Below are 22828 nucleotides of genomic sequence, written 5' to 3'. Positions count from 1 at the left end.
TACTTTTAATTTAACTGAACCACCAGGTTACTTGATAAATATTATACCAACTAATATCTTGTATCAAAATGTAACTAAAGATAGAATAGAATATATAGAGTTTCATATTAAAGATGAGCATGGAAGACCTATAGACTTTAATGGTGATGTATTAAGTTTTACTTTACATTTGATTTAGACTTAGACTTACACTTAGACTTGGGTTTAGACTTTACTTACACTTATACTTAGACTTAGACTTATACCCATACTTATACTTAATTATAAAACTCTCCGATCCCAATTGATTATAAAACTCTCCGATCCCAATTAATTCTTAGTTTACCATTAATATTTTTATTTTTAGTTGTATCAATGACAATATAATTATAATGCTCTTTCCATACCTTATTACATATATTAGCAAAATCATTATAACTAAGTTCAACATTATTAAAGAAATCTTGATATATAGATATGAGGACTTTACCTCTCTGTTCAAATAAAATAAATATATTACAGTTCTCTCTAACACTCTGCCTACACAGAGAGAACAGGTTTTGATTAAGATATATCATATTACAATTATTATGTCTACCCCTACAAAAGTATTCATTAATAACTGGTTCTTTGGCTCTAACATCATCGAATATCATTTTTTTCTTTAAGTCTTTGAGTAGTTTATCAGGAGATGGTAAATTTTTTATATCTTTAATAAATTCAACATCTGCTTTGGGGTTTATTCTTTCTATACCATGGTACTGATCACCAGTAGGTCCGATGATGTATAGCTTATCAAAGTATATACTAGCTAGAATTAGTTTTTTCAATAAGAATGTCTTACCACATTCACTAGGACCAGATATTATACATCTAAAGTTATCTGGGAACGCGGCTTCAGTAGTTATATCATCATCATTTAACCATGAATATAGATCATCATTTATGTTTACAGAGATATTGTTACTAAGACATTCTTTGTTGTTAGGTTTACCCCTTTGATGTTTTTCATCAAATAGATATATAAATTTATCATTAATATTATCATAATCATTATCATTAACATTATCATTATCATTAACATCATCATTATCATTAACATTGTCATTATCATTATCATTAACATTATCATTATCATTATCATTATCATTATCAATGACATTATCTTTATCATTAACATTATCATTATCATTATCACTAACATTAACATTATCATTATCATTAAATTTATCATTATCATTATCATTAACATTATCCTTATCTTTATCACCACCCCTACTACAATTCAAACAAAAACACTTATTATATATTCCTGGATATTTACATTGATTAACTAGAATATTCAAAGCACTTTTAATTCTAAATCCTCTATCAATAAAATAGATCATTTATAAACAATAAGCCCCACAATAAGATTCATCATACTGTTGTATTCTCTCATTAGAGCCTAGATCGACATATTCTTCTAAAAATAATGGTGGGGTTTCTACACCAAAACTACCAAAGAAATATGTTGGACCACCTTCTCTTCTTATAACTAAAACCCAATGTGTACCTTCAGTTGGATGTAGATTTACAATAATGTTAGAGTTAGGTTCACTTACCATTTCTGGTTTATCATCTCTCATTACAATCTCAATTGGTGTTAGACTTATATCTTTACCTATATCTTTTATTCTGATATCACTCATAGCATTATTATCAATATTAAATTTATTATTGAATTCCTCAAAAGTTAGGATGAGCATTTTTATACAATAAATTTATTAAATCTAAGTCTAAGTCTAAGTCTAAATCTAAATCTAAATCTATATTTATTATATAAAAATGGAAACAGGTAGTGCAGTTTTTATTTTTATTATTATTATTATTGGAATTTGTTATATAATATATGATTCAAGACCAAGTAAATATACAAAACTAGAAGAAAGTTTAGGCGGATTTATGAATAGGAGTTTAGTTAGATTTGAATATGAAAAGTCACCACTACATACTATTGTTTATGGTGGAACTGGAACGGGTAAAACATATTTTATAAGACAATACTTAAAGTTATACTTAGACCACGGTCAAGTTCAAGATCAAAACCAAAACCAAAACCAAGACCAAAACCAAAACCAAAACCAAGACCAAAACCAAGACCAAAACAAAAACCCAAACCAAAACCAAGACCAAAACCAAAACCAAAACCAAGACCAAGCTAAAAATATAGTTATAGTGTGTAAAGATGACAGAGACTGGATAGATCCTGAGTCTAATAAGTTTTATACTGGGTTTAAAAAATGTGATATAAATATGATCACAAAAAATAATATGCATAAATTTCAAAATTGTGTAATAGTACTTGATAATATGGGTGATAGGTTAAATAAGCATATAGGTTATTATTTTACTGAAGGTAGACATTATAATATTCAAATGATTGTAATATGTCATAAACCAGCTCAAATAATTAATACAGCAAGAATGAGTTGTGATACTATTTATTTAACAACTTATAATGGACCTGACCTATTTATAAACTTTAACGAGATATATACATGTGAAAATAATTAGTGAATTAAATAGTAACTGTTATAATTGTACAGATGGAATGTCAGATGAACTTCGTTATGGTATAATTAAATATAATAAAAAGGAAAATACTTTTATTATTTTTAGTAGTAATAGAACAATGATATATGATTCCAGAGTTGGTTTCCTTGATTTAAAAGGATATAGAATTGACTAGAGGATTTAGTAGAAATCTGCAAAGCAGGTTCCCTGATATAACAGAAAGATTGGTAAAACCACTTTATGGATAAGCGGAGCTGGTTCCCAGATCAGTGGAACTGTTTCACAGATCTGATATTACCCAAAAAGAGGATAGTTGTTCATGTAAATACTATAATTTTGTATCATTTCTTATTAATAATGGAATAAATATAGAAAAAATAAAATAAAATATAGATTTATTGTATAAAGTATAGATAGTTTGAAATAAAAAGTATTAAAAAAAAATAAAAATATCAAAAAACAGGGTTTCACTCTTTAAGAGCGAAAAAGAGCGATCTTTTCTACTGGGGATCACTCCGAATAAGAGTGAATCACTCTTTAAGAGTGAAATGTAAATTTTGCTTTGTTTTTTTGATTTTTTGTTTTATTTTTAATTTTAATTTTAATTTTTATCAAATTTAGAGCTAACATATAGTAGTGGATAAAACAGGGCTTCCAGAAATCAGTAAAATTTGGCCAGATTCGACATGCGTGAATAGCGCTTGGAGAAAGGGTCAAATTTTGCTGGTGGCTGGAAGCCCTGTTTTATCCACTACTAACAGGAGTCTGCTGAGAGTTAGGAAGCCAAAGAGTGCTTCAAGCAATCCCTTAGAAAGAAAAGCACGAAAAAACAAAGACACCGGATCCCACTACAGTCAAAGTGCCCGGAGAGCAGCTGTAAGCAATGATAAACAAACATAAAAAACTACACAGAGAGATTTTGGAAAAGCTTCAAGTTTTGTATAACAGTCATCCGTGGCTGCTATTTCTTGAACAAGCGCGTCCGAAATTGAGGCCAATTGTAATTTGTTTCAATTGCGAGATTTCAAGATTTAAAGATTTGAAATTTCAAGATTTGAAGATGTCAATAAAATGGACAAACTCAATAAAAGCGGTTTAGTTAAAATTGCAACCATTAAAATGCAACTCATATTTCCCTCTCTCTCCTTTAAAAAACAATCTCGCGTTCGAACTAATTTTTCCTACGACTCGCATTCTCTTTCGAAAATGCGTTTGGTGATGGATATTTACTGTAACCCTAATTACCTCCAACAAATAACACTTAGTTTTATGATATTTTGGGATGGAACAATTTCCCTCAAACCGGTAGTTACAGTCGCGAATGAAGAATTTGCGGAAATAATCTTTTGAACTTAAGATGAAACAATTAATGCCTATCTTTAGAGGATCAAATCTCGAACACGATGTGAGAACCTGATTATTGAGAACTCAAGACTGGACTCAACTTCTCAAAAATTGAGTTCGCAGCTCCCAACATACCAAACAAAACAAAATATTAATAGTTGAGTTATCAGCAACAAATTAACAAACTTATCCACCCGTCAAACATTTTCAACCAGCAGTCTCTACATGCTTAAACCTAGCAAATTTAAATGATTCTCTTCTCTATTGAGAATGATATTAATATTATTATTAGCCGTATTCACTGTTGCTAGATTATTTGGCTTATATTTCATAATCTTACTTTTATGTATATCATTATTATAACCATAAGTTGTATCCAAATTAAAATCCATTTTTATTAGATAAAAAAGTGACAGACAATTTAATCTTAAATGAACTACAAAAGATACATGAAGCTTTAACTAAAACAAAAGAAGAGCATACACTTAACTTTAGAATGATAAAACCAACAGAAAAGTTTAACTTTAGTGAACCTATACTTAATAAAACAAAATTAGGTTTAATTAGATTATCTGTTTATAATTCGGTGTTTAATGTGAATAGGAGAAATAATCAATTCTTATATGCTAGTACTGTTATAGAAGATGATGAAGCTTTACCTCGGGCTCTTAGCTCTGACCCTAGCCTTAACCCTATCTCTACCTCAAGACCAAACATTACATCTATACTTAATTATAATTAGAAAGGAATCCCGTTGCTATATTCAACTATTACACCGGGAGCATATGGGTTAACTGATATAGCAGAATTAATAAAAGAAGAAACTGATGGTAATGCTATAATAAAACCTGATAAGAATACGATGAAATGTTCAATGGAAATAAAACAAGGAGCACTCAGCTTTGATATAGAAAACTCACTAGCCTCATTACTAGGATTTAGAAAAATAAATTATAAAAAAGGTAGATATAAATCTCAGAAAATTATTGATATTATGGGTTTTAGTACTATTAACATTCATTGTAATGTGATATCTAGAGCTAAAGATAATGGTAAAGATACAGACATACTATGTACTTTTAATCTAACTGAACCACCAGGTTACTTGATAAATATTATACCAACTAATATCTTGTATCAAAATGTAACTAAAGATAGAATAGAATATATAGAGTTTCATATTAAAGATGAGCATGGAAGACCTATAGACTTTAATAGTGATGTATTAAGTTTTACTTTACATTTGATTTAGACTTAGACTTAGACTTAGACTTGGGTTTAGACTTTACTTACACTTATACTTAGACATAGACTTACACCCATACTTATACTTAATTATAAAACTCTGCGATCCCAATTGATTATAAAACTCTCCGATCCCAATTAATTCTTAGTTTACCATTATTATTTTTATTTTTAGTTGTATCAATGACAATATAATTATAAGGCTCTTTCCATACCTTATTACATATATTAGCAAAATCATTATAACTAAGTTCAACATTATTAAAGAAATCTTGATATATAGATATGAGGACTTTACCTCTCTGTTCAAATAAAATAAATAGATTACAGTTCTCTCTAACACTCTGCCTAACCAGAGAGAACAGGTTTTGATTAAGATATATCATATTACAATTATTATGTCTACCCCTACAAAAGTATTCATTAGAACTGGTTCTTTGGCTCTAACATCATCGAATATCATTTGTTTCTTTAAGTCTTTGGGTAGTTTATCAGGAGATGGTAAATTTTTTATATCTTTAATAAATTCAACATCTGCTTTGGGGTTTATTCTTTCTATACCATGGTACTGATCACCAGTAGGTCCGATGATGTATAGCTTATCAAAGTATATACTAGCTAGAATTAGTTTTTTCAATAAGAATGTCTTACCACATTCACTAGGACCAGATATTATACATCTAAAGTTATCTGGGAATGCGGCTTCAGTAGTTATATCATCATCATTTAACCATGAATATAGATCATCATTTATGTTTACAGAGATATTGTTACTAAGACATTCTTTGTTGTTAGGTTTACCCCTTTGATGTTTTTCATCAAATAGATATATAAATTTATCATTAATATTATCATAATCATTATCATTAACATTATCATTATCATTAACATCATCATTATCATTAACATTGTCATTATCATTATCATTAACATTATCATTATCATTATCATTATCATTATCATTATCAATGACATTATCTTTATCATTAACATTATCATTATCATTATCACTAACATTAACATTATCATTATCATTAAATTTATCATTATCATTATCATTAACATTATCCTTATCTTTATCACCACCCCTACTACAATTCAAACAAAAACACTCATTAAATATTCCTGGATATTTACATTGATTAACTAGAATATTCAAAGCACTTTTAATTCTAAATCCTCTATCAATAAAATAGATCATATATAAACAATAAGCCCCACAATAAGATTCATCATACTGTTGTATTCTCTCATTAGAGCCTAGATCGACATATTCTTCTAAAAATAATGGTGGGATTTCTACACCAAAACTACCAAAGTAATATGTTGGACCACCTTCTCTTCTTATAACTAAAACCCAATGTGTACCTTCAGTTGGATGTAGATTTACAATAATGTTAGAGTTAGGTTCACTTACCAATTCTGGTTTATCATCTCTCATTACAATCTCAATTGGTGTTAGACTTATATCTTTACCTATATCTTTTATTCTGATATCACTCATAGCATTATTATCAATATTAAATTTATTATTGGATTCCTCAAAAGTTAGGATGAGCATTTTTATACAATAAATTTATTAAATCTAAGTCTAAGTCTAAGTCTAAATCTGAATCTAAATCTATATTTATTATATAAAAATGGAAACAGGTAGTGCAGTTTTTATTTTTATTATTATTATTATTGGAATTTGTTATATAATATATGATTCAAGACCAAGTAAATATACAAAACTAGAAGAAAGTTTAGGCGGATTTATGAATAGGAGTTTAGTTAGATTTGAATATGAAAAGTCACCACTACATACTATTGTTTATGGTGGAACTGGAACGGGTAAAACATATTTTATAAGACAATACTTAAAGTTATACTTAGACCACGGTCAAGTTCAAGATCAAAACCAAAACCAAAACCAAGACCAAAACCAAAAGCAAAACCAAGACCAAAACCAAGACCAAAACAAAAACCCAAACCAAAACCAAGACCAAAACCAAAACCAAGACCAAGCTAAAAATATAGTTATAGTGTGTAAAGATGACAGAGACTGGATAGATCCTGAGTCTAATAAGTTTTATACTGGGTTTAATAAATGTGATATAAATATGATCACAAAAAATAATATGCATAAATTTCAAAATTGTGTAATAGTACTTGATGATATGGGTGATAGGTTAAATAAGCATATAGGTTATTATTTTACTGAAGGTAGACATTATAATATTCAAATGATTGTAATATGTCATAAACCAGCTCAAATAATTAATACAGCAAGAATGAGTTGTGATACTATTTATTTAACAACTTATAATGGACCTGACCTATTTATAAACTTTAACGAGATATATACATGTGAAAATAATTAGTGAATTAAATAGTAACTGTTATAATTGTACAGATGGAATGTCAGATGAACTTCGTTATGGTATAATTAAATATAATAAAAAGGAAAATACTTTTATTATTTTTAGTAGTAATAAAACAATGATATATGATTCCAGAGTTGGTTTCCTTGATTTAAAAGGATATAGAATTGACTAGAGGATTTAGTAGAAATCTGCAAAGCAGGTTCCCTGATATAACAGAAAGATTGGTAAAACCACTTCATGGATAAGCGGAGCTGGTTCCCAGATCAGTGGAACTGTTTCACAGATCTGATATTACCCAAAAAGAGGATAGTTGTTCATGTAAATACTATAATTTTGTATCATTTCTTATTAATAATGGAATAAATATAGAAAAAATAAAATAAAATATAGATTTATTGAAAAGTATAGATAGTTTGAAATAAAAAGTATAAAAAAAAATAAAAATATCAAAAAAGAGGGATTCACTCTTTAAGAGCGAAAAAGAGCGATCTTTTCTACTGGGGATCACTCCGAATAAGAGTGAATCACTCTTTAAGAGTGAAATTTAAATTTTGCTTTGTTTTTTTGATTTTTTGTTTTATTTTTAATTTTAATTTTAATTTTTATCAAATTTAGAGCTAACATATAGTAGTGGATAAAATAGGGCTTCCAGAAATCAGTAAAATTTGGCCAGATTCGACATGCGTGATTAGCGCTTGGAGAAAGGGTCAGATTTTGCTGGTGGCTGGAAGCCCTGTTTTATCCACTACTAACAGGAGTCTGCTGAGAGTTAGGAAGCCAAAAAGTGCTTCAAGCAATCCCTTAGAAAGAAAAGCACGAAAAAAACAAAGACACCGGATCCCACTACAGTCAAAGTGCCCGGAGAGCAGCTGTAAGCAATGATAAACAAACAAAAAAAACTACACAGAGAGATTTTGGAAAAGCTTCAAGTTTTGTATAACAGTCATCCGTGGCTGCTATTTCTTGAACAAGCGCGTCCGAAATTGAGGCCAATTGTAATTTGTTTCAATTGCGAGATTTCAAGATTTGAAGATTTGAAATTTCAAGATTTGAAGATGTCAATAAAATGGACAAACTCAATAAAAGCGGTTTAGTTAAAATTGCAACCATCAAAATGCAACTCATATTTCCCTCTCTCTCCTTTAAAAAACAACCTCGCGTTCGAACTAATTTTTCCTACGACTCGCATTCTCTTTCGAAAATGCGTTTGGTGATGGATATTTACTGTAACCCTAATTACCTCCAACAAATAACACTTAGTTTTATGATATTTTGGGATGGAACAATTTCCCTCAAACCGGTAGTTACAGTCGCGAATGAAGAATTTGCGGAAATAATCTTTTGAACTTAAGATGAAACAATTAATGCCTATCTTTAGAGGATCAAATCTCGAACACGATGTGAGAACCTGATTATTGAGAACTCAAGACTGGACTCAACTTCTCAAAAATTGAGTTCGCAGCTCCCAACATACCAAACAAAACAAAATATTAATAGTTGAGTTATCAGCAACAAATTAACAAACTTATCCGCCCGTCAAACATTTTCAACCAGCAGTCTCTACATGCTTAAACCTAGCAAACCACTATTTTTTCAAATCAATACAGAATTTCTAAAGACATGAACAATCACTGTATCGAAATTGGAAAAAGCGCGACTCAATTTTCAGAGAGTTAGGAAGCCAAAAAGTGCTTCAAGCAATCCCTTAGAAAGAAAAGCACGAAAAAAAAACAAAGACACCGGATCCCACTACAGTCAAAGTGCCCGGAGAGCAGCTGTAAGCAATGATAAACAAACATAAAAAACTACACAGAGAGATTTTGGAAAAGCTTCAAGTTTTGTATAACAGTCATCCGTGGCTGCTCTTTCTTGAACAAGCATGATAAATTCTTTAGCCTAAAATAAGTTCATGTCCTTTTCCCACATTCATCAGCCCAAATTATACAAAACAAATAAAAAACGCCGTGAGATAGCTAAATAACGATTCAAATGTTCAAACAAACAATACAGAATAAAAACCATTCTTCTTAAAAAGCAAGCTCATCTATAATATCATCAGTTCACGAACAAAAATTAAGTTATTTCTCTGTAAGAAACATTTGAAAAAGACAGCAAACGTCGCTCTTACTTCGTCGGTGAGCAAGATAGGTAAAAAATGATTTTTATGCTTTGGAGCATCCAAATACAATTGCTGTAATATCAGAGAAAGAGTTTTCTTACGTTCTCTTAGCGAAACAAACGAGCCAATTTATGCAGATTAAACCAGTCACTAACTTTAGCAAAATTAAAAGAAAGCGACAACATTCTTACTGGCCTTAATCAGGTGATTATAGATTTCACGCAACACGATTTCACGAAACAGTAATGCAAAAATCCTAGGTTACTAAATGTTTAATTATGAGTGCAAAAAATACATGGAGAAAGCATAATCTACAGGATGTCTGAGAGCTTGTTGGGTATGAAAAAAGAAAGCAGCTTTAGAAATGTAATTCTGCAATAGTTAAGACCTATGCTCAGCAAAAATTTTAAAATCAGGCAAGATCTTTTGAGTCGCTAAATGATTCCGGTAACTGGAATTCGTCAAATAAGCCAACCCTATCAATCATTTGATCATATTAATGCATAAAAGGAGGTTCTTCCCAATTTTGCGTCCGAAATTGAGGCCAATTGTAAGTTGTTTCAATTGCGAGATTTCAAGATTTGAAGATTTGAAGATTTGAAATTTCAAGATTTGAAGATGTCAATACAATGGACAAACTCAATAAAAGCGGTTTAGTTAAAATTGCAACCCTCAAAATGCAACTCACATTTCCCTCTCTCTCCTTTAAAAAAAATCTCGCGTTCGAACTAATTTTTCCTACGACTCGCATTCTCTTTCGAAAATGCGTTTGGTGATGGATATTTATTGTAACAGTAATTACCTCCAACAAATGACACTTAGTTTTATGATATTTTGGGATGGAACATTTTCCCTCAAACCGGTAGTTACAGTCGCGAATGAAGAATTTGCGGAAATAATCTTTTGAACTTAAGATGAAACAATTAATGCCTATCTTTAGAGGATCAAATCTCGAACACGATGTGAGAACCTGATTATTGAAAACTCAAGACTGGACTCAACTTCTCAAAAATTGAGTTCGCAGCTCCCAACATACCAAACAAAACAAAAGATTAATAGTTGAGTTATCAGCAACAAATTAACAGACTTATCCACCCGTCAAACATTTTCAACCAGCAGTCTCTACATGCTTAAACCTAGCAAACCACACCACAATTTCTTCAAATCAATACAGAATTTCTAAAGACATGAACAATCACTGTATCGAAATTGGAAAAAGCGCGACTCAATTTTCAGATGATTCCCTGTTGCCTGTTGATGTTTCGTCGTGCTCAAAATTTTTAGCTTTATGGTTTTAGATTTATCTTCATTCTACTCAGTGGTCTTTTAAAGGTCCCAGCTCCCAAAGGAAAGTTAAACCACTCAGTCCGTTTTTATTACAAAACTTGAAAAAAACTTAATTGATATGACGAAATGGTATAAAAACCAATGTTTTACTTTAACAGTGCGAAAATCACGCCAATTGAACCATAGCATTTACTTATCAAGCCCCAAAGATACATAACACTTAAAAAGAGGTTTTTGCAATTTCTTGAAATACGGTATTCACACTGATAAATATGCTTTATTCCACTCCTTTTTTACAAAGCTCACTCCTTTTTGTATTCAGTCCAGGCAAGTGAAGAAATGAACAGAGTTCATAAACTTGAGAGATCAAATTTAATTTAATGGACTATACCATTCACTAGCCAACAGAGAAAACAGCAGAATTTTTCAAATACAATTGCAATTAACATCACACAAAACAAAAACCAATTGTTTATAAAGCCTAGATATGGCCTAATCTGGAATTCAATACGTTTGAATAACGCTTTGTATTTGAAATTTTTAAACTTTGAGCCTTAACAAAACCGTTGATTAGAAATTTTCTTGACCTAACTCATTCACTTCAGGTGTTTTCTTTCAAATTAGTTCTCGGTAGACTTCTTCGGAAGGTCACAACTTTCCGTTGATTAATGACTTTTTTGCAGATGAGTAATATATACGGTAGTAAATCTCCTGTTCCAAGAAGTGGTTGTTGGGTGTTAGAGCTTCTAAATATTTATTGTCTGTCTTTACTGGAAAGAGAGAACTCTCGTTCAAATTTTTGTCAGCTAGCGTGTCCTCCTTATGAACCGAAATGGCGCCAAGAATTGCTTACTTGGCTTTCTGTCCGCTGGTTTCTACCCAAGTTAGGACCAGGATTTATAAAAAGACTATGATTCAACAAAAAGAGGTATGAAAAGACTGCTTACGACACAAGACACATATGAAATGACCTAAGCTTAACCTTAGTGAACAACAGGACTCTTACGACATTTTCACACTCTCTTTTTCTTCAACTCAAATTTTCATGATCAACTTTTGTAAGAATCAAGCTCCTGATGCTGGGTTTTTGCTCTACCATATTTGTCAAGCGTGACTTTTCTTAACTGAAATTTCTCACCATGGACTTCAGCTCGAACCAAAATATTTTCTTCAACTTTTAATCTAGTCATAAACAATATGAAAAAATGATGGTAGATCATTTGTCAAATCATGAGCCGAGGAATAGTCTTTTGATGGAGTCGTATTTTCCCTCACAAAACTTACGTGCGAATATTTTGCTCTCTAATTCTTTTAATTTAGCCAGCAAGTACGATGCTTGATCTGTTGAAACTCAGAAGAAACACTAATCAATCAATCAAAAAAATGTTGCTTAGAAAATGAATTCTCAAAATGTCCGAATGAAAAAATACTTTTTCTTAAAAGCGGTTTTTCATAATCGCTAACGAGCACGAAGGCCATTACAATTAAACTAACTTAACTAGCTGTATTAATTGCCTTATCTGTTCAGTTATTTATCAATTTTTCAAATGTCTGCACTGGACTAATTTGGCGCAATTAGTCTCTCTCCGTTCATCGCTGTTTCATTATATTCAGAAGACAAAACATAATGGAAAATTTAAAAACATTGGTTTTTGTAAAAAAAAAGAAAAGAAGCAGAGCTATAAAAAAACTTTTTGAGCGAAACGCGAAGTGTCCTTAGCTCAATTAAAAAATATTCCGTTTCTCAGGTCATGAAATTATCACGTTGGACCCAAAATGCCTATGAAAATACCATGCTTTACTCAAAAACCTCATGACAAGACTTTGTCTAAACCCATAGAGCTATGTTGACAATTTTGATTGGGAATTTCGGTTTAGTCATTATTGGGCCTCCACACTTGAATTTATGAGTTTTTTCTCATAAATTCGGGGCCTAATTTGGGTATTAAAAAAGAAATAATTTCCCATAAACTCTACCTCTAACTTAATTTTATCGGAACAGAACTGGAATTTTAAACATAGTGTGGAATCTATTAATTCAAAAGTTGTTAAAAAATTGTTTTTTGTCCATACAGCGATAGTTTTGCTTTACCTTGACCTTGAAATTTGAATAATATTATTGCATGGTCCACAGAAATTGATAGTTTGTGACGAATTTCTAGAATTTCACCAAAAATGTTTAAAAGCTTGATAGCATTAAAAATTAGAGCACTCTTTACCAGATAAATAAATTTGTGGAGAGAATCACAAATAAACATTTTTTCCTTATTGTGGCTTATTATTCCCTCAATTTGCCTTAGAGTTCCCAACCTAACAATAAATATGATTCATGATATCCTAGAGATGTTATACTATTTTCACTGCAAAAAGTTATTTATTCGAAAAAATTCGCTCATGATGGAATTTTAATATATCATTACATCGATTTCCCATGCATTACGTGGCCATTGTCCGAAAAACCGAATTTACAAACTCGATTTTTTTAAGTGGTTTTAACCACCAATGTTTTAAGATTATGTTGTCGGTGTGTGTAAGTGTGTGTGGGGAGGGGATGGGGGTGTGAAAACGAATTACACAAAGCAAATTTAGTTCAAATTTGCTTAAATTTACCCTTTTCCCACATATGCGTTTTCTAAATACCAATTTGAAAGAAAGCAGAAAGCCTGATTGGTGATTCATTTCGGAAATTTCCCTCTCGAGACTAATTGTCGGTTACGAAAAAAATTTAAGGTTGAAATTACTCATAGCTCTGTTCACAAGAATTGAGTCTTTGAATTTGATTTCAAGTAATTACTAACAAAATTCAGGCAATAAAATTTTAGTCTAATTACCTGTTCAAATGGTTTTGTTTCACAAGACGCAAAATTTGATGAAATATTTGCGCCACGTAATTATTTTTTTCAATTTTCCTCGTTTAAGCCAAAATCAAAACTCGTTGCATGTTGAATTCTGGAAATAAATGCTCTGTATAACCAAGCTAGGGTAATCATAACCCCCCTTCACGATAATTATTATAAGTTTTTTCGCAATTACTTCCTGTGGTCTTTTAAAACCTCGGAATTTCAGTTACAAACGCTGGAGGAGTTCGGGCGGAGACCTCGCTTTGCTTCAACTTGAACAGGGGGTGCCGGAAGAAAAAGCAGATCCAATTGAATTGTGTAAAGAGGAGCCAGAATTGGGACTGGTCCTGGGTGCTTGTGGAATGGGATCCATCTCAAACTCATCATTCATGATTCCGTCAAGTCTTCATGTAACACGCATTCTCTTTTATACATCATATAGTTTTCCCTGGTCCAGACCTCGACTTTTAAATCTCTAGTGGAGGGGCAGTATTGACTTTAACGGATCCAGCACACTAATTAAAGTCGAGCTAAATTCTTCATAGTCAATTAAGGTCAATCAATGAGCACGGTTTTTCCATAGGTCGAGCTAGAATCCATTCATAAACAGACTTGATGCAAGCACCGTCTTTTCTTAATTTTTTTGCTGACAATTCAAGCTATCTGAGGTTCGATAATGAACCAAACTTTGGGAGGTTAAGTCTGCTATATTACAAAGTTTTAATACGAACATATGGAGAAGCAAAAAACAAGCCAAATTATCTCCGGAACGAAACGCTTAGGTGATGCTAACGCGTTAGCCAAACGCAAGAAATACCTGGTTCGAAGTTCCAACTCTAAAATAGCAAACAAGACCCGATTGGTAAACAAAAGTTAATCTTGCAAGAACTTTTGGTCTCATCTAGGGGAGAGTAAGATTTGCGATGAATGCGATGAAAAAAGTATAAGAAATGCGGTTTTAAGCGTTCAATGACGTGACTGCTGTGAAAAAAAAAGATCGCCGCTGAATACCGCTATTCTTAGAAAAATTCACCGCTAGAATCACCAAACAACATTGCTGCAAAAAATACGACAAAAAGATGTACGAATAGCAGCGAATGCCTCGAGAGAGTTGAAGAAAAAATCGCCGATAAAAAGTAAAACAGTTAATTGTTTCACCGCTAAATAAGCTCAATTTTCTATCAATTCATCTAATTAATGAAACTATGAAAGAATTGAGATAAATCCGGTGATAAAAACCGTTTTGACCGCCAAGTTCACAAATTTTTGCCGATGAAATCAGTAGTAATTTTTTGCTCTTTTTGAATAATTTTGTATTTATTATTTCCATTTGATATACATTAATTATCTTTACCATTCAATATTTTCGTGGAAACCAGCAATAAATTGAAAACTCTTAACTGTTTAAAAAGATTTTAAGAAAATTTTTATAAAAGCTTTCAAAAAAGCACCCTGGGTGCTGGATCAAGTAAGGAATGTAGAAAAAAAAAGAAATAAAAATGTTCAAATAAAATCAGAAAGAAAAAACGATGCAGACCAAAAAATGATGAAATCACGATAATGCAGACCAAGCCAACCGTGTTGACCAACATAAATCTTTCTTGGCAACTATATGCAAGCCATATGTAGAGTTTATTGTAACTTGGCAGCAATATCGTAACTTAATTGTAACTTGACCATGAAAAAAATCAACATCGCACAAAAAGCTCTTAAAACACTCATGCCATGAACTCTGATTGGAAAAAAAACGAATCAAAACCCAAAAAATTGAAGTTCACGGTGTTTTGGAAGCATATCCAAGACCATACATATTCATGATGCCATGTAAGGTCATAAAAGTCAAAATCAAAAACATACAAAAACAATACAGAGAACAGATAAATTAAGTATTAATAATTACAATAATAATTTATATTTGTGGGCAATCTGAAAGAGATCAAATTATTGTTCAGTTAGCGGAAAATCTGGGTATGCAAAATTTTTGCGTCAATTGCTGGGGAAGAAAATTTGCATGACGTTGAGCTCGAATGTTTTTAGCTTTGAGCGCGTTGAAAGCATTGAAAACGTTGAATTTATTTTGATTTTTGAAATGAGTTATTGAAAAATTTGCAATTTTTAGCAGTGATTTTTCTTTCACCGCAATGTTCTACTAGTTGCTATATTTTTTAGCCACTAACTGAAAAATGTTGTGAAAAAATCACCGCTTAAAACTGCAAAAGTCTTACGAAATTTTACCGCTATGTTCACTCCAACTCTTACAAAACTTCACAGCTTACAACTCAGTCAGCGCTACAAAATGCGCACGCTTTACCGTTAAAAAAGTTTTCTTTCGCTACTTTTCCTACATTATTTTTTTGATAAAACTTTGACACGAATATTGTAAAATTTAGTTGGCACCTTTACGTATTTTGGCTGGTTTTTCAATGTGTTTTGTCAAAACAACACTGGATTACCCAAGCAGAAATTTCAAAAGTGCAATTGCGACCCAGGTTTAACTCAGATGATAAGTAAAAGTCAGGATAGAATAAGTGGTCTGGATAACATTCTGGGGTATGATCTAGTAATAGGTAGAATAAATGGTATGGTGTGATAATAGGGCAAAATCTGCATGATTTGAAGGCATATCAAGGCTGCTTGGTTCTGATCTTATATCTGTTAACCCGTTTGGAGCAGAAATTGAACAACGGTCTGGTTGTCAATATTCGAAAAAAAATCTGACTTTACCGAATACGGGCAGTACAAAAAAGAACAAATTTCACAATCAAACTTTGAGTGAATCTTTTATTGTGAACTAAAAGCATTTGTTACTACATAAATCTGGATCGAAAAACAAAAAATTTTCAGTTATTATGTCCTCAATTTAAAATGTTCTGAAAACTATAAACCAGAACTCTGCGTTTCGTAAAAACTTTAGAAGACCCAATTTTCCTTTAAATATTTTTAAAAATTAAATAAACAGTCTGGTAGAACAAAGCTTGTGAGATGGCCCGATAGAGGGCATACTGATAGCAGAGCTCGGGTTGGTCTGATAATAGGCGACGTTTATGAGATATAGTCTGATACAGAGCGTTAGTTTCCTTTCTGTACGGTCATCTTGTGCTCCACTCGAACACATTGCAAATCAGCATTATTCTAACTGCACACTAACTGCTTGAAATAACTTCAAGTTTGGATGTGAATGTAATTTTTTTAGGTGACTGTAAAACCTTTTGATAAAATGAATTGTGATTTCTGGCAGGTGAAGGTAATATGCAATATGCATCAGACCAAGTCCAACGCACACGGTATGTTCCCAGACCAACATTACAGGTGTGGGATTTAGTTCGAGAGCACAATAGTATGATCAGAGGTCACTGCGGTCTGGGGATGGTAAGATCAGAGGTCACTTCGGTCTGGGGATGGTATGATCAGAGGTGACTTCGGCCTGGGGATGGTATGATCAGTGATCAGTTCCGTCTGGGTATGGTATGATCAGAGGTCACTTCGGTCTGGGGATGGTATGATCAGTGATCAGTTCGGTCTGGGGATAGTATGATCAGAGGTCACTTCGGTCTGAGGATTGTATGATCGGAGGTCACTTCGGTCTGAGAATTGTATGATCGGAGGTCACTTCAGGACGGGAATGGCCTGCTCAGAGGTGGACTCTAGCGCACATTCGTCTGATCAGAGAAGATTTTGAGCGCAATTGGATCTGATCAGAGACCATTTCGAGCGGAAATTTCTTCTTTTCATTTTTTTGTTTAATTACTGAGAGATGTTGGCTCTGCCAAGAGGCAACAAAAAGCAGCATTCTGATCACAGACAAATCTAGAGTCTGATGGCTTTGATCAGAACCAAAGGGGTCTGATAGAAAATTCCGGTGCCCTTAAAAGGAAAATTTGATTAACTGTAAATAACACGACGTTTTTTATGGAAAGCTGACTAAAGTCATCCATTGGGTTCAAAATATGCACTGATGGTATACTAAAAAACTTGTTTCTCAACAGCTGGGTTTTTTTTCTTTAGCATTACTTTTCGAATGGCTTTTTTTAGATGAATTTAATAATGCAAACATCGATTTTTATGAAATGAATATATTATTTAAAAAATCGTACATAGTGAAAACCATTCACTAATCAGACTATTTCGAGCGCAATTGGGTCTGATTAGAGGTGATTTCGAGCGCACAATAGTTTGGTCAGAAGTGATTTTGAGCGCACAATCGTCTGGCCGATGGTCTGGGTTTGGTCTGGGCCATGGTCGCGCAATCTTCTGGACAATGGTCTAATTATTGTCTCATCAGAGGTCATTTCTGTCTGGAAGGTCTGATCAGAGACAGTTTCGAGCGCACTTCGAGCGCACATGGTGTTTTGAGTGCACTTTAGTTTGATCAGAGGATACTTTGGTCTGGGATGGTCTGATCAGAGGATACTTTCGTCTGACACTGTCTGATCAGAGGTCACTTCCGGATGGCACCCCAATCTTATATGTCTAAGGCTGGTTAGAGTTCCACTGAAACTCTTTGGGGGTGGCCCCGAAAGAAGGATGAGCTGACAAACTTGCCGTGTAATTCTATGTTATAACCTGGGTCGAGGTGTCACCGCTAAAAATCACTAAAAGATGTAAGATTTGCAGTGAATTTGAGTAAGAGTGTAGGATTTGCACTCAATACTATGAAAGCGGTGAAAAAAAATTTCACCGCTAAAAACCGCAAATCTTACAAAAATTCACCGCTTTCACCGCATTCAATTATATTATTTTTTGACAAAACCTCGACCCGGGTAATTTCTCCAAACTCAAGTTTAATTTTGTACTAGTAAGTAAAAAGATCACACTTCAATGTAGGCCAGGAGCTGAACTCCGCACAAACGTAAGAAGCTCTTTCTTGTTTAAAAAGGGCATTCCACAAAATAAGAACGTGAAACACTATTACGCATATTTGCGCGAATAACGCTTAATTATAAAATGAGGATATTAATGAAAGCAAGAAGAGTTAGAAGAAGTTTTGTGTTGCCTTTTGCTTTCATCTGAGCTGTTATATTTGTTGAAGAAATATTCTTGTTTTTGGTTGAGTATGTAGCTCATAATGAACTTAAAAGCTACCCGGGTCAAGGTTTGGTCAAAAAAATATTCTAAGATTAGCGGTGAATAGCCGTAGAAAAATTTCACCGCAGAGCGCCCGCATCTTTTAGCGTTGAATGCGGTGAAACCTGTGAATTTTTGTAATATTTGCGGTTTTTAGCGGTGGATAATTTTTTTCACCGTATTTCTTACAAAACAGAAACTTCCGTACACGGGTTCGAACCTCTCACCTCCTGCATGTCAACATCTGCTTATTCCACAGCTCCATCTGTCACTTACTCCAATTATATTTCCTGTGAATTAAAAGATAAGCGTTGAAATTAGCGTTAAAGATTTGTAAGATTTCCAATCTTAGCCATGTGAAATTTTTTTCAAGGCATTATGCTGGTAGCGTTGAAATTTTTTTTCACCGCATTCTGCTGGTAGCGGTGAAAAATTATCTTTCAACACTTAAGTGGTGAAAAAAAATTTCATCGCTTAAAAGTTTTTTTTCATCGCATTCATCGCATTGAGTGCAAATCTTACACTTTCTACACAAATTCACCAGAAATCTTACATCTTTTAACGAGTTTTAGCGGTGACACCTAGACCCGGGTAAATTTAAACTGAAATTGAATGTAAACTGAAAAGTTTTCTGGTTTCTAAACCAATGAAAGTTCTCATGTTTAACAGGAGACGTTTTTCTATGAGTCAGTGTTCAAGAGTTCACACCCTGAGAACCACGAGTCGTGTCCCTATGGTGACATATGCACTGAGACTGTAAACCCCCAAGCATCTCTATGTGCCATGGACATCGGAGGACCACTCTACGCGTTCAAGGCTCGCTTATTTCCCAAAATCACTAAAATTAATATAGACAATTCCGGAATCCATTTCTCAACATAACCACTTCTTAAGCTTCTTTTTTTATTTTGAACGCAATTGTTAGTGCGTCAATTGGTTTTGAGTAAAAGGTTAGCTTTAGTCTTATTTTTTTGAGCAGGCCTTTTGTTGATTTTTTCTCAGAAAAAATGTATATTCTCAAATCACGATTTAATAAAGGTGTTTTATTGATAAGTTTACCCCAACCCGATAAACGGGTTTATTGATAACACTCACGATTTTCCCTATAAATTATAGAAGTTCAATTAAATTTATTGAATTTTCTTGCTATTTTGCTATATTGTTCTTTGCAGATAACTTATCTCCCAAAGTTTAAGAAAAAAATATACAACAAGTCAATGCTTGATCCAGCAACGGCCATTTTAACTTAGCCAATATGTTGTTCAAAGAATTTTGCGTTGAACGCGAAAAACATGACAAAGACCCCGTATTTTATTTTTTGGTTATCCTTGTATTATATCAGTTCTCAAAGGTTCTGAATTTTCGCTCATTCGCCAAACTTTCAAGTTGCTGCCTAATAGTTCGATCACATCTGCACTCTCTTATTCACTCAATTTTTTCAAAAGTACTCCAACTTTGTTTGGTAAAAATTCAAAAAGGAGACAAAAAAATGTGCGCCGATTACTTGATGCCTTTACCACTACTACTCTTAATTGTAAGCGCGATATATTTTTTCTTCATTTTGATCACAGCCCTATAAATGGTTTTCAGAACTATCATCCAAATTAATGTTATCAGGCTGTCATTTCCAACCGACATAAACATTTGAATAGAAAATTGGAGATTTGGGATTTGAAATGTTTATTTAAAAAAAAACAACGAAGTGGCGCTGGCTTCAAATTGATCCCATCTCTCGAGTTTGAAAAACCAGAAGAAAACTATAAGAAGGAAACAATAACTAATTCATCGGATCTGCAGCAATTAGATAGATTTGTTAACTAAAGATGAAAGTGAGTTTTTATTGTCAATCAAATAATATCAGGTATCCGCCAATGAACCCTCCTCCAATTTCGCCTGAAGTCTGGATTCAAAAGGAAGCAACTCAATTGCTTTGTACTATTATCCGCTAGCCTGGAAATCTATCATAGTGTTTTTGAGGTGGCGCCCTTCTTACATTCTCCTGAAGTTACTCTGAAGCCTCATCTAGTGATTTGTTAGGGATTTTTATCAGATGTTTTAACCTTATGATGGGATCTTTAATAGGGAACAAACAACAATCATAAATAAAACATGCACTGCATAGCTGCTAGCAAGGATATCAATTTAGACTTCAATGTATTTTCTGTTAAGACAAAAGTTAAATTTTTTTGTGATTTATGCTTGCTCTGAATGTTGTTTCTAAAATCATAATAGATGGTTTAATTTTAAAAGGTACCAGTTTGTCTATTTTCAACTGTGAGGCACACTTTCAACTCTCCCATTTCAAATCAAAGTGCAACGCTTAGAAGCGGTCAGAATTGTCAAGTGTGTTTTTTCAAACAAACACAAAATGTTTAATGCTGCTCTCTTGGAGCTCAGTATTTTGGGTTTTTCGAGTCTTTTGAACTATAGATTTGCTCATTGTTCGTTCGGACGCCCAAATAGATAATAAATTTTGATGTGAAACAGATTGAATGAGGTGAATAAATTGCCGGGGTTTAGTGACTGAGGGCAAACATATTTGGTTTTAAATTGTAGAGTTAAAAATTTGGGTAGAAAAGAGGTAGAACCAATGGCAATATGTATATAGCAACGGACAGTAATGAATTTCAATACATGAGTTTTTGAAAATAAACGAACCTTCACATCTCAAGTGTGGTTCGCTTGAGGCATCATGTCTGTACGGTGTAGCAAGTTACTACGATCCCCCAACTTTGTTCAAAACGGGGTCCTCTATTTCGTGCAATGGAGGCAGCGCTTTCACAAACGTCGTCATTCACCGAAAGTGGATCGAAGCTGTCATGATGGCCGAAACACATGAGAGCTGAGAAGTAGCTGATTAACAATCAATAGTCCCTTAATTTGTTGTTGATTTAGAATAAATAGCATACTTTAAATTTAGTTTTTATCTGAACTTGGTTTCTTGAACGGCATAATATATTGCAGCTCTAGTCTATGCACGCTGAAGTCTCTGACCAAAAATCGATATGTTCAGACCGAAATCGAAATGTGCAGAAAGGGGCCTAGTGATTCCAAAATTAGGGTTTAGGAATCACAGATTAATGAAAAAAAATATGGACACAGTATAGGGACCACTCACCCCACAACAGAATTCTTGAATTGTAAATATGTTTAAATTTGTAGCGGTTGCAGCACTCTCCAGGTTGAGGTCCCAGAAGGAAAGTCGGTATGTCCAGACCGTCCCAGACGGAAAGTCGATATGTCCAGGCCGTCCCAGACGGAAAGTGCCTATGTCCAGACCGTCCCAGACGGAAAGTGCCTATGTCCAGACTTTCTTGCGTTTATGTCCAGACTTTCGTGCGTTCATATCCAGACTTCCGTGCGTTCACCAAACTTTCGTGCGTTCACCAGACTTTCGTGCGTTCATGTCCAGACTTTCGTGCGTTCATCAGACTTTCGTGCGTTAACCGGACTTTCGTGCGTTCATGTCCAGACTTTCGTGCGTTCAACAGATTTTTGAGCGTTAATGTCCAGACTTTCGTGCGTTCATCAGATTTTCGTGCGTTCATGTCCAGACTTCCGTGCGTTCATCAGATTTTTGTGCGTTCACCAAATTTTTGTGCGTTCATGTCCAGACTTTCGTGTGCTTTCATCAGATTTTAGTGCGTTCATGTCATCAGTTGGATGCAAGTGGAACTGAAAAATGTTGAAATGACACAAAAGTAAGCAAATAATTGAAATTTTTATTTCAAATCAATTTTTCTATATGATGGACCAAAAATTCCAACCCCCAAACTAGGTTTTTGAGTTCTTGCTGTAATTTGTTTCAAATTATTTGTCCAGTTTTTCATTTAAAAAATCAGTTGGGTGCAAGTAAAACTGGAAAGTGTTGAAAGGAGACAAATGTAGCGCAAATATCAAAAATTTTTATCAGTATGATCAGTACGGTCAACATAAAGATGTTCATGTACCACACGTAAAAAAAGACTTTACATGTGACTCATGGAACCCTCTGGCGTTTTCATCTTCAATGGGCATCTACAAGCACA

At 33.2% G+C, this 22828-nt stretch overlaps 1 protein-coding gene across 1 annotated transcript in view; it reads left to right on the top strand.

Annotated features, from left to right (window-relative positions):
- Positions 1-21699, top strand: part of LOC142338061 (uncharacterized) — a 38434-nt gene extending 16735 nt beyond the window's left edge. The window contains exons 3-5 of the mRNA XM_075387694.1: positions 13963-14146; positions 19470-19616; positions 21473-21699. Of these exons, the coding sequence (XP_075243809.1) occupies positions 13963-14146; positions 19470-19616; positions 21473-21646 (505 nt within the window). The 3' untranslated portion in view covers positions 21647-21699. The remainder of the gene's footprint in view (positions 1-13962; positions 14147-19469; positions 19617-21472) is intronic.
- Positions 21700-22828: the final 1129 nt, after the last annotated feature.

The sequence above is a fragment of the Convolutriloba macropyga genome, chromosome 4, assembly GCF_964194025.1.
Source record: "Convolutriloba macropyga chromosome 4, txConMacr16.3, whole genome shotgun sequence".
In the NCBI taxonomy this organism is placed as follows: Eukaryota; Metazoa; Xenacoelomorpha; order Acoela; family Convolutidae; genus Convolutriloba; species Convolutriloba macropyga.
Note: the sequence above shows the minus strand (reverse complement) of the source record. Positions and strands in the feature narration are given on the sequence as shown.